We start from the raw sequence: 21,831 nt of genomic DNA, 5'->3' as shown, positions 1-21,831 counted from the left end.
GGCCTTAGTAAAAGGACTTACCACAAGTTTCTCTTTGAAAAAATCCTTCAGATTCACAAATTGGTAATAAATGTGAAATAAAGTAGGATCCAACTGTAAAATAGTATTTATCAAGAAAATATATTTCGAAACGACTCAAAACTAAGAGCTTTGCTGGGATGCATGCGTTCTAACCAGGTTTCCCAGACTGTTGTGTAACCCCCCCCCAAAAAAAACAATTTGACTGCTGGTACGCGTCGCGCCGCAAAACCGCCTACAGTAATGGTGGAGTGAGGCGACCGCTTAGGTGACCGCTTCCGGTGAGCGCTGTAATTCTGAGCACGTGCAGTCGCAGACCTGAACTTATTTGGCAGAAGTCGTGAACAAGTGGTTGACGAAGCTGGAGTCACGGACCCGTTTCTTATCATTTATTAACTTCCTCCGTCGGGTGACCGTGGAGCGCCCTGATCATTACATTCCCAAGTGCTGTGGGAGAAGAAATTAGAAACTTGCTGTAACAGTGTAAGGCATTTGCTTTTCTGATCCCGTGGTGTTTTGCCATGTGAGTCATAATCATGATACCGGTAATGACCCGCTCCTTCTCAGACTCGTGCGCTGGAAGCAGAGATGTTGAGTCCCGCTTTCGGTACGACTGTTTTTGCGGTCCGAACAGATCACTTTATTGTGTCTGCCTTCAGCAACACCCCTCCACCCAAAAAGTTTAGAATCTTGCAAGGAGTGACAGATACTGCTTGGCATCAATTTTCTTACACTTTGCAGTGTGCAAAGGGGCCGTAAGCCGTTGCGTAACACAGCAAACACCGTTGCAGGTTCCTTGCTCTGTGGTTCATCGATTCAGTTATTGGTCCAACTCTTTTGTGATTCCTATGCTGTGGATATATTTGCCCAATTTTTTCTTCAAGGCTGAATATGTAAAACACTCTTTTTTACTCAAATTTAGCATAAGCAGGGTTTTATGCAGGCTGCAGGTAGGTGTGTAACTACAGTTTGTGTGTTCAAAGTGTTTTTGTTCGGAGGAGGGCATTTCTGTCCCTCAGTAAAACTCCTAAAAACAGTTCTTCCATGTGTGAACATAGGAAATGAAAAGCCACTGTGCTCTACATGTGTTTCCATGGAGAGAAATGTTGCACCAAACCAGAAAATGATAAAGGCAAACTGCTTTTTATCAAAGTAGATCTTCCTTCTTATGAGCAAATTTGTTTGAAAAGCTTTTCAACTTAATCCTCTGTGGGTAGGGGGGGAGGAACAGGCAGTGGGTGGTTGGAGAAGATTTCTAGGATGGTACACCCTTGCATCGGGCAAGAGTAGACTCTAAGTCAATATGAGTAATGAAACAAGAATTCTTCACTGTGTACCAAGCCCCCCTTACAGTGTGATTTACCAGTGCAGGTACCCACCTGTTTGCGTTGAGTTGGTTGGTTAGATAACATAGCCGATGATAGAGGACACAGATTAGTGTGGTGATGGCTTCAACCCTTTCGGGTGATGCCAGCCACTTTCTCTTACATTATCAATCAAATTGTTCCAAAGAATCGGTGATGAAAATTAGATGGCAGTTTGAATATTGTGACAAAAATGTATTAATTATTAATTACGATAAGAGTAGGGGGCTGATTGAAGCAGATAAGCAATGCTCAGCACTCAACAATTATGTTTTATGTCTGATATTTGTGAATATGTGGAACATCCTGTTATTGACCGTAAGCTGTGGTAAGCCCATTTATTTTCCCACTTATAGGTTGTGAACAATTGTCCATCTCACCTGTCAGTCGATTAACTCACCCACAAAGGTGATGCCATTGAAATTTATACACCTGCCCATGCTTACTAAAGTCACTTGGCAAGAAAAACATGTCTCACACTTTGAGCACACACTGCTACCAGCAGGTCACAACCCTTGTTTGTTTTGTCCTTTTTAAAAAACATCTCAGTGATCAGCCGTGGAACACTGTACTGAAATTGTACATGTATTGTCGTCTTATCTGCTAGCAGTTTGGCCCATGTTCAGCCACTAACTTCAAACATGTATTTCAGCCCAGTGTTATTGAGTTACTGACAGGGAGTGATAACAGCGGTGAATATTTCACGGCGTTTAATTCATATTTGAAATGAAGGGAAGACGCAGTAGTTTAGCATGAAAAATTCATTGAAGATCAAGATTCCAGATGGGATAAGATGCAAGAGCTGTTTTAGAACTATATAATGCTCATCAAACTGCAAATTGAATTTTTCTCTTTTTTTGTGTACAGGTTTTTGAACTTGTGACTGATTGGTCCATAGTTAATTGACCAAGCGACAGGGCTTTTGTGTTAGACTTTGTGCAACCTCCGTGGTCAACTGGCAGCAAGTTATCCACTGTCTTATTTTAGCTGGTCTGTCATGGCAAGGAGAGAGCCTCTAACTGTGATGCCACTGACTGCTCTCTGGTGCCTTCTGTGGCTCGTTTCAACCCTTCTGCAGCAGTGCTGTGCAAGTAAGTCCAACTGGCACTTTTCCTTCATTTTCATCTCTTGGCTTGGCTTCAGGGGCCTTTCAGTCCTTGGGTTGCCAGGATTTTGAGGGGTTGGGGGCATGCATGGACGTTCATCACTTGTCTGAAATATAAGTCTAATGTACAATGTAGGCCTACTTCCCCTATGTTTTTTATTTAGGGTCCTGAAAAAGTGTAGGGGACAAATGATATGATAGCCCCCACTTTAAAAAGTTACAGGGACACGTCTTCCTGTCCATCACCAATTGATACCTTTGGTCTAAGACAGCACTTACCAGTAGAAAAATGATCAACCAATGAAGGCCAGCGGAAGGGGTCAAATCCCAAAGTATTTTTAAACTCCATTGATTTTTTTGGTTTTTAACTCTAACCCTAACCCCCTGGGTGATGGGATGAATGGGGATTCAAGTGAGGTGGGCATTTGCTAATATGGGGTGGGGATATAGTGGGATAGGATATGAAATTGTTTGGGTGTAGTGGGGACTAGATGGGGTTGGGTGGAGTGGAGGAACATGTGAGAATGGGGTGTGGCAAGATGCGGCTCAGGTATCCGTGAGGTGGAGATTAGGTGTAGTTGAATAGGAATTGGTTGGTTGGGTCTGGTTTTGTGGTTATGGTGGGTGGTTATGGATTATGCACTTATAATATCGTTATGTTTGTATGTTCTGCATTTATCTTGAATTTGATAAGATATTTGATATTGGATGCATTTCAGATAGCCATAACATTTTTGGAATCACAAACCCATCACAAAACTGTTCAATATGTGTGTAGTGAAAGACAGAGAAACTACAAAGTTTCATGTGTTTCTTTAAATTTATTGATTTGCGTCCCAGTGAGCCATGACAGCTTTACTGTTGTAGTTGCACATTAGGCCTATTATAATTGCTGAAGGGTGGGCTCCATTGTCAACTTCCGTCTTCTGTCTGGGCACAGAAACAGTAACTGAGCCTGGCAATTTTCATTGTGATCTGTTATGTGAATAAATTTGGGTATGTTGTTACTTGAGTTAGAAAGTAGGTTCTGCCCAAAAGAAACAAAAGCGTCTCATATCACCTTCCATCAAGGGCACAGAATTCAAGAAGAAAGCAAGTCGACAAGTGCACCTTTTTTCATAGAAGTTGAATACATGTATGCTGTGATTTCATTTGAGAACAATTATGGTGCCACTCCTCGAAATCCATAACAATAAAGCCTTAACCACCCGAGTAAGCTTGTGAATGTTTTTGCAAGCTCTCAGAAAAACACTGAGCATACTGTGCCATTGTTATTTACGTGTGCCTCGATGTAAGGGCAAAACCTGTTGTTAAAACTAATCCATAACCATAAAAAACCCTCTTTGGGTACATGCCTCATGAAGGCACCATGGTGAGCCTGCACGTAGCTGAATCATGAATGCGTATTTCTATTGTTACTTCTGTTTTATTCCACTGTACCAGGGACAGTTTTTCTATTTGGTCATAACGCATCACATGACCATGTATTAACGTTTGATAATGCCTGCCGAGAAGTTATAATGCCCGCTGTGTAAATCACATGCTGGCTCATGGGTATGAGACAGTTTAATCAAATCTGATTGGTCAGGAGTCTGCTTGCATGTGAGGTATCACGTGCATGCCAAGTTCATTGAAGGGGATTCTATTGGACAGCTTTCAAAAGGAATATACATGTACATGTACCGTAAATGGATGAGGGTGTTCAGAAAAATGAAAGTAAAGTTTTAGAACAAAATAGTTGCAAATCTATCATACGTTGACTTCTTATGACTCCGAATAAAAAAATATTTATGCATGGCATTAAATATGTGCTTGGCCAGTCTAAAACTAATGTTTAAGACCTTGCTGAGGAGAATGAATGCTGGTAATAGTATGACCCTGGCCTGTGGCTCAGCATTAGTCGTGTCCATTCCCTGAGCCAAGATCGGCCATGCACGTATTTATTCCCATGTTTGTGTACACATTTATGTGAACATACAGGCACATGTGCTTGCCAGTATTGCAGAGGCCTGAGTGTCAGGAAAGGCAGCATTTACAAAGCACTTAGTAACCAATTCAAAACTTCAAAAGCTTTGAAACCTGGTGTTTGTCCTATTGAAATGTTGCTACACGTAGGTCAAGCACTGTAGATGTATTTTGTGTTCCAAGTCTTGTTAAAGTTGATAATTGCTCAGGTATGTAACATAAACCATTTGTAGCCTACCCTGTGAGCACCTTTGTCATGTTTTGGCACCCTCTCCTGGAATTCCATCCTCAGTGGTTCAGTTCTTTTGTGTTGGCTTTCCTTCCTTTAGCATACCTTTTACTCTGAGACTCTCTCATGACAATTACTCCTTTCAGGTTTGCATCAGGGCACATCCATAGAGCAAGGACACAGACCCCTTTGCCTACATGTACTTGTCTGAGATCTTATACAGTACATTTACTGGTAATAGCCTAAATGCTTTTGTCTGTTTCTCCATCCGCTACCAGCAGCACAACATATGTACCTACATGTAGCTGGCCCTGTGCCAAGGCCAAATTCAGAACTGTGGACGAAGAATTGTCCCCTATGATGAGCTTGTCCATGTTAGTAACTTGCGTAGTTGTGTGTAGTCCCCACAGTTGTGGTTTATGCAGTGCACTGCGAAAGGTTGATTGTGAATTTGGGTCAGAATTGGAGGTGGATTAGGGAGGGGATTATATCCTTTTAGGGTCTGGAGTTTAGGTTGGAGGAGGGCAAGAAGACTAGCCCAGTATTGATTGACACAGTGCTCAATCTGTTCTGTTCTTTGCTTTTTCTGTTCTTGTCAGTGGTTTGTGCAATATTGGCTGAATTGGGGTGGTCTGTTGCAGGTTTTTTTTTATGCGAACACTAAAGACACCAAATACACACTTTACAGTGAAATCCCTGTGGTATTCAAAGCATGATCCGTGAAACCATAATATGAATGCTTGATATTAACACCAATTCTTTAACCTAGATGATGATGGGTGCATGGTTATTAAAAATTCTTTATTTTCTAATATTTTTATATTTGCACAAGCTTTCCACTCTACCTACTTGTATCTGATCCATGTACTGTGCATACGTGCCCAGTCAACTTTCAGAGGCCTTGATCTGCTGTTGTCCTTATCCTGAGTCTTTTGTGAATGTCTTCACTGTCCATAAATGCAGGGGTTGAGAGACCTTTTAGGGGATTATCTGTCAGTTTCACCTTGGGATTTAATTATGACAATAACTTGCTGTCAGTTTGGGCCTGTTCATTAGACCTGTTTGTCTGCCTGTCTCCGCTTCTAAGGCCTAGCTCTCTTGTAATGTTGCTGGCTGGCTGATGATCCTGTGTGGAGGCCCTTGATTATAGGGTTGGAAGGCGGGTTGGAGGAAGGCCAAAAGACTGGCACAGTATTGATCGACACTCGAGCTCAATCTGTTCTTTGCTTTCTGTGCTCTTGTCCAGGTGTTTTGTGCAATCTTGGCTTCTTGGGTCGTCTTCTGCCGGTTTAATTTAACCTGCAGATGTCAGGATCTCCTAACATGTACATGTCATACAAAAGCCTGTGGTATTCTAAGCCTGAAATGCCTAGTTGTCCCCAAATAATTGATGATGTTGTTAATAGCCTTGAAACCACTTTAAAGACTTGAACTGGTATACCCAGTTATTAACTTAAATCGCCTAACCATCAAACCTAAATGGCAGTGATGAATGATTAAGGCTGTAATTTTTTGTTCTTGGATGTCCTTCAGTTACCTTGAATCTGATCAAATACATGTAATCACATATTTAAACATAAGACATCTTCAATAGGTATACATGTACATGTATGTTTTTTTTGGAAATCACAATCACTACAGCCCCCACTTATCTTTGACTGTGGTTTCGCACATCCATTAATGTTTGTATGAGAAAAAGACAACCAGCTCAAAGAATTATGCTTGTGTGCTTGCCTAGGAAAATGAAACTCCCTTTTTGTAAGTTTTCAATGTTCTCGCTCAACAACCTAATCTTGAATGAGTTTCATGGTTCAGGATTTGGTGAAAGGACATATGGGTATTTGAAAAAGTACCTTGCGTGCACACACCGTGCATGCTTAACTACACATCTACTTAACCCTAACACTCCTCAGTCTTCCAACAGGTGAAGGATTGAGGAGGGTTAGGGTTAACCCTAACCCTCCTCAATCCCTCACCTGTTGTTAATGTGCCCCTTTCATATATATACACGCAGATGTTTGGACATCAAAGTCGCCCGTCTATGAATTGGAGGGAATCACTGAGGAGCCCCTGGACTACCTAGTGCAGATACATGCAGACCATCACCAACGACATCGCCGAGAGTTGCCAACGCAGCAGCCTGAGACGGACGCAAATGTGACGGTAATTGTGGTAAGTCCTTGGACGGGCATCTTGGATATGCTTCTGTTGCTTAATGAAGAGTGCGCCTGTTTGTTTATTCAACAATGTGTCCTGCAGGTACTATAAAGCATGTACATGCTCGTTGTGGGCCTTTACTCGTGTCATGGATATCAATGTTGACACTTGCTCGTGTGTTTGCTATATGCCAACTCCAGCACTGAACATACATGCATGCTGGAGTTGGTATGCCCTATCAATCTTCATTGAATGACCTTGCTTTTTAGAAATATATGTACAGAGCTGGCTATACCTGAAGGGGTCAACACCTACAATCCTGGACGAATCTCACTGGGCCTCCAGCCACGCCCCAGACCCCCTTTGAATGTTGGGTCTGTGTGCGCAGTCTGCACTCCGGCTGGACATGACAACGTTGACGTGGGGAGGATTGTAGCTAGCTCTGACTGATTTCCACAAAGACTTGAAAACTATTATCAGGCCATGCACCTTCAATCTGACTTGACAGAAGGCAGCAATTACAATACTTCACAACTTTTGAAGGCTGGGGCCTGTCCTCATGAAAGCATGTGGTTGCTAGGTGGAGTAGATTTATTTTCAGCAACCTGTAATTGTGGTCTAGGTCTGTCTCAGCATGTTTATATAGCTAAATTTGCACACAGCATAAATCAATTGTAGCCCACTCATACGGTAGTGTGCCCTGCCACCTGCCTCTTCCCTTCCCAAAACTCACCCACAGCCAGGCATGACAGTTGTCCAATTGCTTGGGACAAGCAATTTCTTCTTTCAGGCAAGTAAAAATTAGGGACAAATTGCCCGATGGACAGGTACTTTTTTCTTGAAATAAAAGTGTCAGTTTGTCATGGCCAAGAATAGCAGTCAGCAAATTTACCTTTGATTTGTTTTTTTCCTCTTCACAAAAGCTTAGAAAAAGTGGTAAAAAGTATGCAGCTGTGTGGTGTATAATGATTTTTGCTTCGTTACGTACATGTACAAACTTGGCATGAATTAAGCATGCTGTACCGTTAGCAGAGCAACTTCCCATACAAGGGAAAATGCACACACAAATTAACTGTTAAATTCCCAAGGTTGTGTCTGGGTACCAAACCTCATTGGTTATTGCATGCGCAGAGCAGCAGAACTTTTGACGGCCAAAAGCTTGAAGACTCTTTTATATGTGGCTGTGCATGACTTCAACTTTAGTGAATTTTGCTCGGTACTTGTGTGTGTACTTTTTGCATATATGACACCAGGCAAAATCGTTGAGTGGTTTAGAAATAGCCGTTGCCTGAACTTGTATGATGCATCAGAGTCCTGTGCACTCCCTGCTCAGACGCAGTAGTTGGGGGTGATGTATATTCATGTCGTATTGTGGCGAAGAAGGAACTTACTTTCCCGAGAAGCAATGAGCAACTGAACCAGGGTTTGGGCAAGTAAAATCTTACCTCGGACAAGTAAATTTTCAGTGCTACTTGCTCAATGGACAAGTAGTTGAAAAAATTACTATTGAGGCCTGCCCTCTGCAGTGGTTTAGAAGTGTGTTGTGTTAATTCCTATTCTTCTATTTACCTTATAGACCACTCTCATTTTGCCTGCAACTTGTATGGACGACCAAAGTTTGCAGGGATGTCACCTTTTGGTTGTTTTTCGATTTTAGCTCAAATGTGTTCAAATTAAACATTTGTCCCATTAATTTAAATAGGGTTGAATTTTTATTTACTATTAAGTAGTTAGGGCTATGCTGAATATCCGAATATTTGATCAATTATCAAATATTCAAATAGTATTTCCAAATTTGAATATTCCAATGCAAAATTCATGAAAATGAAGGGAACATTTTCTTTTGCTTTAAATGAGAAAAATGCACTATGAAGCTTGTTTCAAGCAGATTTAAATGAAAGCGACAAAAATCTATCAATGATGCAAAAAGTAAATTATTCATTAAACAATTTAAAAGGAACAGAAATTTTCAACTGGGCAAGAAGTATTGTCATCTCTTAAATCTTGCTAAATCATGGCTGGAGATACTCCTACATATGAGAAGCTATTATAGTGATTATAATGTACAGTTATGTGCATTATAGCAACTGATATTGTGTATGGTTTCTTTGTTAACAATCTGCTGGTCGCTATGAGCGAATATTCGGATATTCAATCGAATTGAAGGTCGAATATTCGAACATTGAATTATTCAAATTGACTCGGCTGTTAAAGTAGTGCGTGTATTATTAGCTGATGCTCCCATACACGTAGCTGTGGGGGATTTCTAATGCTTTGTGAGTTATTCTTTAACTTTTGTACGGATGACCAGCCATAATTTTAGCATCCACTTGTTGGAAAAACACGACCTTGATGTCGAAAGAGCAGATTATATTCACAATTGCTTGAGAAAAGTTTGCAAGGACAGAATACTTTTCAGATGCAGGCCAGTCAGGGGGGAGGTACGGGGAATGAACCCTACCTGATACATGTAGTTTGCTTGTGAGTTGTCTTTACATCCAGTCATGGGTGCAATTTGCTACTGTTTGCATTTTATAATTATCGTGGGAGAATGATGTTGGAAGTTGATTGCCTGACTTCCTTTCCCAATATTGAGATTTTCGAAATTTGATGTGATTAAAAAATTTGAAATCGGCAATATTGATTTTCAATAATGGAGTTAATACATCAGCAGACCCTAGTGCACATGCAACAAGCCTACTTTCTGCATTTCAGTTTGATGACTCCCTTCCATCTCTGGTCAGGAAAAGGAAACCAGATGACGAGAATATATCCACAAATTAAAGTGGTTCTAGGTACATACATGTATATAGCTTCACCTGTGGGCAAGAAATGGCTCAAACAGTAAAGCAGGATTTGTAGGCACTGTCTGTTGTTGTTAGCAGTGGAGTTGTTTAATCAGAGAGGATCAACGTTCTTGGGAGGTTTCTTCCTAAATTTCGAGCTCCCACATTACATGGAATCTTGCGCATGTTGCATTTAAAAACAGGTAAAACTCTGGTCTTTGAGCACCACCCGTGGGTGTCTTATAGCCTGTCTGAGCTCGAACATGAAATTCATTTGGGTTTGGAAGCAAAAAAAAAAAGATAATAATTAATGATGGTCAAAATGACTCACTGTACATGTACATGTAGTTGAAAATGAACAGTAACACTTGTTTGACTTTTTTTTATTATTTCTATATTTCAGTCTACTTATAGACACCCAGTTGGACCTGACGTTGCATAACTTGCATGTACAAGACAACTGAAATACCCACACATATTCTGGCTTGTGCGTTGCCCTAAGCATAGCCTCATGGAGCTTGTCTTCCTTTCCCCAAGCTTATGTCAAGAGCCTTCCTTCCCTTACCGGAAATACCCGTACATGTACCCTTGCAAACATCCGAAAGTCATTGTGTGAAGTAGTGACTTACTTGTTCTTTTTTTCCAGTTAACAATCGCTCATACGTACTTTGAAGAGAAATGTAGTAAATGCCTTGTATGTGTTTTTTTCCCCTTCCCGGTTAGCCTAGAGCTGTTTTCTTAACCCTCACCTCAGTGAGCATTCAAAGTCAATTGTGCTAATTTTGTATAAGGGGAGAAACGTGGGGGGCATTGTCAAACACACAAGTGTTGGTAAATATTGATATGCTGTTTCTGACGATTGTCCTGGGTTGCCTGCACATTTATGCTGTTCTTTCATCTGCGGCTGCACCTCAACTTGTTAGTCCACTCAGCCCCAGGCAACATTTAGTCCAGTAGACATGGTAGAATAGGGTGTATGCCGCCCTTGTATTGAGGTCATGACATTGGTGTACACATCCCCTGCTACAGGGGCAGTGCCCAGTCAACTTTTACTGGCATACTTTCATTGAAGGCAAATCACCTCACCAGACACAACTTTTTTTCTCAGGAGTTTGGCTGCCCCCCAACCCTGAAGTGATTAATGCCCCAACCCAGAAGGCTCATTGAAATGCTGGTAGTGGTCTATCTGAACTGGTTATTGCCTTTTCATGGCCACAGTGGTACATCTTCTTGACCTCGAGTGCATTTGTTGCATTGCAGGTGTTGTGTCGCACATAAGAAAACCTAAAGCGGGTAATAGTTTTCCGTTTGTGTGCAAACGTTCAGACCCAGTAGAACTTCCAAAATAAAAGTGCAATTGTGTTAATGTTTAAATAAGTTCAGAGGACTCTGTAACAGTGTTTGTCATTTTAGTTAACCGTACCAGTAATTTGAAAGTTCTAGCTTCAAAAATGGACATGTCTGAGTTACCATCTCAAAATTGGGAGAGTTTGTGTGGGAATATTTTTGGTTTGTGCTGTTTTCAAATCAAACAAGTAGGATTTCTCCAGTATACATCCTGTGAAGTTGTCAAAGTTTTGAAAAGATGTTTATCTTTTGAAAACTATGAAAACTATCCTAAGCTTCAATTTGATACCAAAACAAGAATTTCTGACAGTTATTTTTGGAGAAAAGAGAATGTTACTTTTGGGTTGCGTGTTTCGGGGGTCACCCTGTGTACAGTATGTCTTGCCCTGTGCCGAGTGTAAATGAACCTCAGTTCCTCAACACCAAGTAAACCTCAAGGTAGATTTTTTTTTTTATTTTTTGCTTTGGAGGCCAGGAAGGGAAGTGCAATGAAGTCCACAAATTTCTCTCATATTTTACAAAAACAAAAACATTTTGCTCCTATCATGGGGATCTCAGTGCCCGCCAGTGCATTGTTGGAAGCAGAAACTAGAAGAGTTGAATTAAAGTGAAATAAGGGACTAGGCCTATATACATGCACATGTACATGTACATGTAGCTTGGGGCATCCTCGTGTATGTCCACAGGTGTGATATTGTTGTTTGCTCAAAATTCAGCAAGGACAGTATTTCTCTGGAAGTCTATTGTGTACCCTCAATTCCTGAGCCTACATCAAGATGCCAATAATCAAGAACAGCATCCAAATACTTATGGCCCAAAATTGCCAGGGCTAGATGAGTGGCCTTGTACAGCTCTCCCGGGGGTTTGCCTACTGGTACATAGGCCTACAGGTATATTGCCCATGTGTACTTGAAACTGGGACAATGAAGTTATGTAACAGCGACTGCAGTAAAGTATTCTTTCTTGTAGTGGTTTTCGAGGTAATTTGTTTCTTTCATGAGGTGAAGAGTGGGGAAGTTATAGAGAGCGGCTCTTCATTGTTGCCTGTAATAGACCGATTTCGCCCGCTAAATCATGTGACCTATAGTGGGTATCAACCCCCTAGCAATGTGTGTTTTTAGTGTTGTTTATACAAACGATACAGCCAAGTTGTGGTATACTACTAGTGCATCAGAAGTCTGAGTATGATACCTACATGTACCATCAGCTTTATTTTTGGTAAATGAAACGTACATGTATGAGACACTTTGGTTTGGGCATTGCTTGGGTGGGCGCTGTGTTTGTTGATATTTAATACCCACTATAGGTCAAGTGACTTAGTGGGTGTGTAACGGGGAAAAATGGCACACTATAGGAAACTCACAAAACAACAAATACTAAGGACAAAAAGGATTTATTAATGAAAAAGTACTGGGAAGAAATGAAAAAAACCCAAAAGGACTAAAGAACTTAAAAGATTTCAACCAAAAGACTAAACATTTAAAAAAGACGAAAACCTAAACCCAACACAATATGTAAAATAGACCTAATGAGTTTACACTTGGACTTCAGTCGCTGACTTCCAGCAAAATACGGCTCAATCAGAAAACCACACTCCAGTTAGGAGGAACAATACATGTGGAGGTGACTGGTCTCTGCTGATCTGCTACACTGAGTGTGGCCAGACCAGAACGAGGATACTGAGACATATTAAGACGTTAAAACTTCATTTTTCCTGAACAAATGAACAGGATCCTGAAATGATTCAAAGTTGTTATTGTCACAGCTGGAAGTAATAAGATCAGTGTCCTCTTACAAATTGACTGAGGTAATTTACACAGGCTCAGCTGAAGTTGCTTTCTCCAAAACAAACTAAATTAAACTCGGAAACTACAAATATCAACCATTCCTGTCTGAAATAAGCGTGCAGTTCATCAAAGTTAGAGCTAGAAGAAATGGATAGAAGTATCAAACCCTAACAGCTGTGTGATAATTTGGAAATTTGATTTCAGTGATGACTGCATGCACTTTCAGGATTAATGGTTCTTGTATATTGCTTCCATTGGATAAAACTCCCCCCAAAAATGAATAATTGGAAATATCTCTGCAATGCATCGTCAGATTTGAATTAAGCCTACAATTTTGAAAAGACAACATCCAAAGCTTCAATTTGATACCCCCCAAAATTTTGACAATTCTTTTGGGAGAAAATAAATGTTATTTTGGGGTCGCATTTCTTTCTTTATCACCCTATATACATGTACATGTATGTAACATTGTGATCTTTCGACATCACAGCACGTAACCTGCAAATATGGTACAGTGTATTTTTTTTTGTAGTTCACAGTCCTGAAGGCTTGGTCAAAAAAAGAAGCAGGCTGAATCAAAATAGGCTTCTCATTAAAAAATATTTCAAACTTGCCAACAAATCAGAATTAAACATCAGTCATTAAAGAGAGAAAACTTCAAGAGTGGGGAAAAATGACAAACAAATAAAAATTCGGGGGAATATGTAGCTTACAAGGAAGAAAACTGCGCCAATAGCGAATGCTCCAGAATGCAGACAGAAAAAAACACAAAATAGAAACGTAAGGTGAAGAATTTTAGTAAGCATTACTTCACAAATCAAATCCACTTCAGGGAACCAGAGAAAGTGTTGCGAAGGAGTAAACAAAGGAAATACAGACAGGGGAACTGTTGCTTAACCAAAGTGTAGAGCAAACCCAATAAAGACTACACATTAACAACATGGTCACAAGATAAACAGACCAAGCCAACCATCCTTGCAATGAAACACTAGTAAAAAAAAAAGCACTTTCGTTGTCTCTAATAAACCATCTTTAAGAGGAAACTTAGTTAAGATTTAAAGCACAAGAAGCCAGCTAGGCTACTTCATCAGAAAAGAGAAAGTTGCCACCGTGACATACAAACCACCCACGTCAGTATTTGTCTATATATTTCAAGGACCCATGCTCAAGATTTGTCGTTGGGTTTTGACCCAGGAAGCATGTTGGTGACTCACAATCCACACCTCTGTCCCAAAAAAAATAAGCAAAACACAAACAGGTACAAAACTATTCCGGTGCCTGTCTTGGCGAGTAACTGAAACCTGGTTTTTGAACACTCTCATGGGATTGGACTTGGTAAATGTGAATTTGATACAACTTTGGTTCAATGGTGCTAGCTTTTCCCATGCAGTGTTATCTGATGATTAATGTACATGTACATGAGATGCTGTCGAAGTTTAATTGCTTTTCTTTCCTTTTATAAATTCAAGTAACTTTTTTCAAATGATTTTTAAAATTCAAATAACAGAAGTATACCACAAGGAATAACGTGTCCTACAATGTACATGTACATGTAAAAGCAGAGTGGTGATTTAGTGTAAAAAAGTGTTTATTATGTCTTGTAAAACTTTTCATTTAAGTGTCCGGGTTGTTAATGAGATTCAGGTGACAAATTCAGATAAATAGATACAAACTTTATCATAAGGAAATTTAAATGGCTTCCGCAGTACAAACAAACATGAATTTCAAACACATCTTTTGCATATACATGTAATAATATATAATGTGACTCTCTAAGCACTGGCATTAAAAAGGAAATACCTGCACATATGAAACTTTAGCCTTTAAAATGATGATGAATGCAGTTTATAATAAGGAAGTATGGAAATGAAATGACAATTAAGGATTAAAACAATCTCTCAAACATGTGACAAAAAACAGACAACTGTTGGAACTAGTGATTTACGAAGTGCAGGATTCCAAGTCTTGTCTGTTGAAGACAACATTCTCCCTTACTCTTTCAACCTTAGGCTATGGTACTGTGGGCGGGATGGTACTGTGGGTCAAACTTAAATCGACTTTGACACACACGTGGTCATTGTCGCAGAGTATTCCTAGACTCATCATGTGCAGAGTGTGTAATAGTAGATGTGATTCTTCCTCCTTGGTTCACCACCTGAAGAAAGGCACCTTTGTACGCCTTCCATATACACAGACTCCAGGAAAAGTGAGGTGAACACTGTACAGTATGACTGACAGTAATGCAGAACATTTCAAGGATGTATTGTCTATTTCAAGAGATTTCACCGTACCCAGGAAAAAGCCTTTGTTGTACGGTACTTTGCCAGTTGTATAGTTTGTACACACTTGAGTGTTATCCATATTTGCCACAATATAACCTGGTCAACAAAAACACCTTAGCCACTTGAGTCTAATACTGGAGGTTGACACATTGTTCTCTTTGGCCTCTAAAAAATAGGAAAACCGAACCCCTAAAATAACAGGAGCATTTATACACCCCCTCTGGTGTGTAAGAGAACTTGGATTTTGCAATTGCATCTAACATATTACAAATTATGACTTCATCAAGTTATTTCATATTAGGCTTTCTTGATAATGTTGTTGCCAAGGCCAAAAAAAATAAATGTGTGTTTCCATTAACAGTAAAAAAAATTAGAATGTGTGGGTGGGTAATTTTTTTGAGGGGGTGTCCAATTTTTTTTAGCCAGTGTATACATGGCATATTTTTGGCATAAATGGTGGACTGCATAATTTGCTGGGTCGGGTCAGGCAACTGGAAATGCAACTTGTCTCTTGTTTTGCCCAGTTCTGGGCCATGTATTTTAATTGCTGAATGTAATAATTCTTTTCCCCCTAGGAGGACAATCACAGATACTATACATCTCAGTGCTTCCGGTCCGACGCTGGCGGGAGTGCATTCTGGGTAGACTTGGACGATCAGCGGATAAGACCCCTCGTTGAAGCTCCTGAAACTCTAGCAACTGGCGCAAGAAATGGAAAGGTATGGAGACTTGCCGTAGTGTCATACAGTCTTTCCGCCCGGGCACATTATGCCCAGAGGGGGACAGAGAACATGTATATACCTGTATCACCCCCCCCCACTTTTGGGACTGATTGGGGTTGGCCATTTGATCATCTGCCCCCTTCCTCCGCCTCACCTTATGGTGGTGAGACACAAACTGTGGTTTAAAAGTTATTTTTGAGCTTTCCAACAAGCGAAATGTATCACGAGTAAACAACAAAAAAAGCTGAGCAAAATGTTTATGCACCGTTTTAATAAAAGGTTGAGAGGCAGGAATGCATGCAGAGTTAAAGTGCATGTACATGTATGTGTGATAAACACATACTGTAGGTGTAAGGAAGGAATATAAAATCAACCTTATATTGCCTATGTGGGATTGAAGTGGGAAAAAAAGGCATAAAGTAAAAGTAATGGCCTTGTTTCCTTGAAATGACACCCATTGGCAAAGGGTGTTAGAACAGTGGCCCTATTCATGCCACGATTGGTGGTTTAGCGTGCGGTTTTGATGTCAGATCTCAAGTGAAACCATGGGGTGGTCATGTTGCCACCCAGACGGATTGCCCACGAAAAATGTACCAGCTCCCGTGCTATACACCCGCAAGCTAGGAGAACATTTTCCCACCAGTTGTTCCCTTCTTCATTGTGGTTTTAATGGTTCAGACTAAGTTTAAGAAAATTTGGCTGTGAAATTTTAAAGAAAGACTCGGGAATGAGAAAGAGGTGAGCCAGTCTAATTTCTGGACACACCAGGAGCTTTTATTCCCTTATAATTTGGATCTCTACGATTTGGTACAACATGCAGGCACACAATGAGGCATTGTCGTACTGCATCTCTTCCTTAATGTGCCACATTATCAGCCACAGTTAAAGCAAAGTGGAACTCAAGATAAGTTGCCTGTTTGCCTGAAAATGCCCTGTATTTGTCCATTCGGATTCTGCTTTTTTTCCACCGTCTTACCTTGGATAATTTAATTATACATAAAAAGATAAGCCTTGCCACTAGTCATTTTTGTTCCATCTCAACCTTCCTATAAATTTAATGCTGTGTTTACTGTCTGGTAAACAAAACTATCATTTGAAACTAACTCTGCTATCATGGCTATAGTGTTATAGCACTTGGCTCATAAATTTTTTCTTTCTTGCTAAGCTCCAGCTTGGGCAGATTGGGTGGATTTGGCCCCACAAACAATCAATATTGATGGTGGCACAGAACCTGGAATTACATGTATTCAATTTTCGGGTTAATGGAGGTACATATATCGGGTATTAGCAGATTGGAAATAACTAGCCGGCGGTACCTTTCAGACCACAGTGACAAAAGTCTTAAATCTGCTCTCTTGGAAAGTAGAAAGCAGAAATATTGACTATTCAAAAATATTTAATCTGCATTTCAATTAGTGGCAAAGTAGAACGGCATTATGAACCGTCATTGTGGGGTAAAGAATATAAAATCTGCTTTTCACATAGCAGAAAATCTGGAAAATGGAGACATGCTGACTGTTTGATCTGCTTTCCTGGTGGCAGACAGTAGAGAAATGCATTTTGCAATAACAGTCAATCTCTTGTTTTGCTGTTTTGACTGTATATCCAGGTGTCCACTTTGGGACTAGTATAGCCTCCATAACTCGGCACATATTGTTGTTAAGCCGTATTGACAATCTTTGATTCCATTGTGGATATCTGAGAATCTGCTCAAAGCTGATAATGAGATATGGGCCGGTACTGAAAATCTGTCCAATTAAAGTATCACATTGTACTCTTGTTGAAATGAGCCAATTACAGGCATTTAAACCCAACTTGCTCTTCATTTCAGGCGATTAAATGACCGTAAAAATAACCCCACTTTCAAAGAAAACCCAGTTGAGAAGGGCAGAAGCTGTGTGCATGACTGCCTTTATATGAATTGTTTAACTCCCCCCCACAACATGCATTCCTTTGCTGGAACAATTTCTTGGAGTCCTCTTAGAACCACCACTTGGCAGAGAAATACAGTGGCACCTAGTTGCATTTGAATGTGTCAAGTTGTGGCATAAATCATGCTCCTCACCCAGTACTACTTGTATATTCACAAGCTGCAAAACCACCTGCTGGGGCTCTACGCTCATTAATCCAACAGGATTGTCCCAATTCACCCAGTGGATTATGGGGAGGGTCAGGCTAAGCTTACCTGTCTGTACATTTCCTCCTTCAGTTTGTTAAGTACATGTGTGTAAACTTTCATGTACATTTCTTTTCTCAACTGGCTGAGTAAAGCATGTAGCGAACCGTAATACGCGTGTGTAGGTGCAGTTTGGTTCGTGCCCATAGTCTGGATTTTTTTGAAACTCTGCATGCCACCGGCACCCAAGTCCCCACATAAAAATGCACAATGTATGAAAAAATTGCTTTCTTCTGTTCGTTACCGTGGCTGTTGCCACCGGTGACTGTTTTTCTGTGGTCACTATGAGAGAGGCATCAAATGTGTAGGTCTTTCTCTGAGAAAAAATTCCCGTGTAGCATCACAGTGACCTGTCAAATTACAATTTACCAAAAAAGAGGGTGCCCTTTTACTTTTTAGTGGCTGCCTATGTATTTTACATGTATTTCTTGTTATCTTACACTTTTTAATCTATCAAAATCTACCTTCTGTGTATTCATCGCTGTTTATCTGTCCTGTATGTTGACTGTTGGTTGGTTTTTACGGCTATCATTCAGGACCGTTTCTTCTCTGTATTCTTGCCTAGTGTGAAGTGAGTATTTTTGGAAGTTTTGATATCGTCCTTGCTCCCTGCACAAAGGACTGGAAATCAATATGGCGGCTAGCGTTGCAGGCATTCGTAACCAACCTCCTTTATTTTGTGTTACTCCTTATCCTCGTGGAAAGCCTTTGCTGGGAAAACTGTGTTATGTACATACGTAAATCATCTGGATCTATACAAAATCAACTCTCAGTGGAATTGAAACCATGGATATTGTTGCCGTCCTAGAATACCGATGAATAAATGGACAAAACATGGATGTGTTACATTGTTTTGAAACTGTGTCGTTGTTAATGTTCATCAAGTTAATGTGCTATTTAAATTGATTGTAACTGTTTTTAAGTATTTTATTTTCTGTTAGGGTTAACCTCAACAGACCTCTATACCCTAGCAGTCATTCACCCTCCAATGTCAATATGACAGTCATCAACCCTCCAATGTCAATGTGATTTTACCTTTAATCCACACATCCCACAAGCACGACTTGCAAGTTTTTTCTTCCGGTGTCACTGACAATCACTTTCCAGTTAATTTGTCTCCTACATGTTTATCTGACTCCTTTCCAGAATGTTCACCTCAACTTTGTATTCCCTTTCTATGGCCATGAAGTCAGTTCCCTTGTTATCACCACAGGAGGTGAGTTGTTTCTTTTCTTTTAGCTTGAGACGGAATGAGACCTGGAAGCAATCCCATTTTGAGACTTTTGTTCAGTTTTTTTTAATACGCGAGGTGGGACCCCTGTGAAAACAGTCTGATTATTTGACTGTTTTCCTTTTCGGTTAAAGGATTTTGATGGAAAAAATGTAAATTGTCTTAGTTATTTTCTGTTCCTGTCGCAGTGAAAACAAAATGGAGGAGACTATTTTCAAAATCGCCAAAGCACGACAATTGCCTTTCAAATTTCTGAGTACGTGTACATGTATGTAACCCTTGGAAACATTACACGTTGCCAATCAATTTAAACATCTGTTTTGGTCATTGCTTCTTTACAGGGTTCATTTATGCTGGGTCATACATCCACAAACATTTGGCAGCCACCCAGTACATAGCACCATTAATGGCCGACTTTTCTCCCTTGGAGTCATCTCCAGTCACCGGGGTTCGCTATTTCGACAACGGTAAGTGATGCGACAATTGTGCATGTGTCCATGGTACCCATGTAAACCCATAATCCTTGAGCTGGGGCCATTGGCCAATTTCATGAATTACTCAAATGTAAATGTGTTTCACAGCTGAGTCATGCAATGTTCATTGTATAACTTTATGTCTACGTGAAAAGTGTGTTCCTTCCCCCTCCCCCCCCAAAAAATAGCTGGTATACAGGCAAATTGTACTCTGTGGGCTGGTCACATTGCACAAATAGCCTTCAAAGAAAGTTTCAGGTGGCATGTGAGCCATATTGAATATTTTCCTCCTTGCTGTCTTGAGGAGTCAGTGGCCTCCCCACTTTATTGACTAGCCCCCCCCTGCCACTTCCTGCTGGTCCTATAATGGGGTGAGGCTTGATAGATTAACCTATTAATGAATGATATGCCTGATGTTCTCACAACTACCCCCTTCCTCTTTCAAAGTTGTTGCGCCCCCGTTGCCGCTCAAATGGTATTCGTCGTCCGCCTCTTTTTTGAATGATAAATGATTCATTCATGACACTTGTGAGCCAGAACATACCAATGAATTGGATTAACTGCATTTCCTTATTCAATCAGAGTTTAAGAGTCTTTTTCTTATAATGGTCTGCGTAAGTTTATGGAGTGTGTTCATTCAAATTGTAGTGGAGTGAGACAAGGCAATGGATGGGCAAGTGGATGCACTATACCCAGCAAGAAATGAGACCGAGGGGTACCCCCCCAACATGTCCAATCCCTATACACATTCCAGATTATTGTTACTTAACACATCCCCCCAAGATGTCTGAAAGGAATTCCCCAGATTCCTGCGAGACAATGACCAACACAAAGCAGGGGGGGTTCTCTCCGTCTCATACCTTGCTGCATATGGGATGCACATACACAGGGACCGGACCATAACTGCCCATATTGGAAAGTGGTCTTGGGATGTCTTTAGCTTATGTCCTCAGTGAGAAAGTGACTCATGTCAAACGGGTGTAGAGAAATCCTTTCTTTGTCGATGCCATACTTGAATCCTATTCAAAAAAGTTGGCTAAAGTCCGACATGCACATGGTATTCGGATTAAACTTTCCACCTTTTGACCCAAACATTTTCAGTTGTACCTGGAATTTCCAGAGGAAAATGATGTCTAAAAGGTGACCTTGGAGGAAAAACCAGTGCAATCTAGGGGAGTGAATTGTTTTTTAACAATGTGCGTGCCCAATTTAGTGATATCGACCCTAGTCAGCCTATTTTTAAAAATCTAATCATTACTCACATTTCACCGTTGCATGGTTGTGGAAATCTCATACAGTTATTTTCATGGTTGACTACATGTAGATGATCTAAACCATCCGTTGTTTAGATGATATTAGTCAACCTCTCATGAACTATAGTTGTCGCTCGAACTTGCCTTTGAATGTACTTAACATTTTACAACAACACTTCAGCCACTGCTATGGAAAATAAATAGGCAGCATTATTGAGCACGCTAGATAGGGGTTGTTGACTGTCACAGACTTTGAGTTGCCTTTTTCCTTGTGTTGTTGACTGTAGACAACTTTAAAGAAATGACTTATCACTTCGGGAAAAGTAATTTGCAACTTGAACAAATCTGAGTTGCTGATTTACTGACATTTGTTGGAATAATGAGAAAAGTGGACTTGGGGAAAGTCAGCACATCCTCTGTTGGAAAGCAAACAGCGATTAATGGGGGAACTCTAGAGTGAACTTTTTGTAGTAAGGTCATTGTAAAGTAAAAAAAAAAGAGAGCAATGAAAGGGGCAGATAGATCACTGAGCAAACTGGTGGTATTGCATTCATTTTGTGCCCCCTCCCTTCGTGGAGGTGGCCCCAAAGTGGGGGCAACGGACATATCACCCCTTCACTCCAGTTTGTGTTTGGTGCTTGCTGACTCAGTATATGTATGTCAGTGCTGCTGCCCTGGATGGCTTCGCCATCTGCATTGTCTGAATGTCTAAACATTTCTATTTGGGACCAGATCTGGTGTTTGTGCCACTAACAGGTGGCTGACAAGGCACTTCACAACTGAGCTATGGACTATATTCACTGTGAACAGATCATCAGCCATTTGCAACTTCGACCGCAGCATCCATTTTTTCTGTTTTTCCCCCTAAACATTTGCTCTTGTGCACGTCTCCCTGAATCAGGCCTTGGAATTTTCCATTAAGCTCAAATGTGCAGC

At 40.5% G+C, this 21,831-nt stretch overlaps 1 protein-coding gene across 7 annotated transcripts in view; it reads left to right on the top strand.

The window, feature by feature from the left end:
* Positions 1-21,831, top strand: part of LOC110981990 (plexin domain-containing protein 2-like) — a 65,325-nt gene that overhangs the window by 11,549 nt on the left and 31,945 nt on the right. For 5 of the 7 annotated variants that reach the window (XM_087140879.1, XM_087140877.1, XM_087140878.1 and 2 more), the window contains exons 2-6: positions 2,250-2,473; positions 6,696-6,853; positions 15,616-15,759; positions 19,085-19,154; positions 19,511-19,636. In XM_087140879.1, the coding sequence (XP_086997005.1) occupies positions 2,380-2,473; positions 6,696-6,853; positions 15,616-15,759; positions 19,085-19,154; positions 19,511-19,636 (592 nt within the window). In that variant the 5' untranslated portion in view covers positions 2,250-2,379. Of the gene's footprint in view, positions 1-253; positions 502-533; positions 626-2,249; positions 2,474-6,695; positions 6,854-15,615; positions 15,760-19,084; positions 19,155-19,510; positions 19,637-21,831 lie in introns of those variants that run through there. The other 2 variants (XM_022240085.2, XM_022240086.2) reach the window with 2 other exon arrangements.

Source organism: Acanthaster planci, linkage group LG09, assembly GCF_054643075.1.
Source record: "Acanthaster planci isolate LZ-2023a linkage group LG09, COTS_SCS, whole genome shotgun sequence".
In the NCBI taxonomy this organism is placed as follows: domain Eukaryota; kingdom Metazoa; phylum Echinodermata; class Asteroidea; order Valvatida; family Acanthasteridae; genus Acanthaster; species Acanthaster planci.
This window is presented reverse-complemented; position numbering and strand designations above follow the sequence as displayed.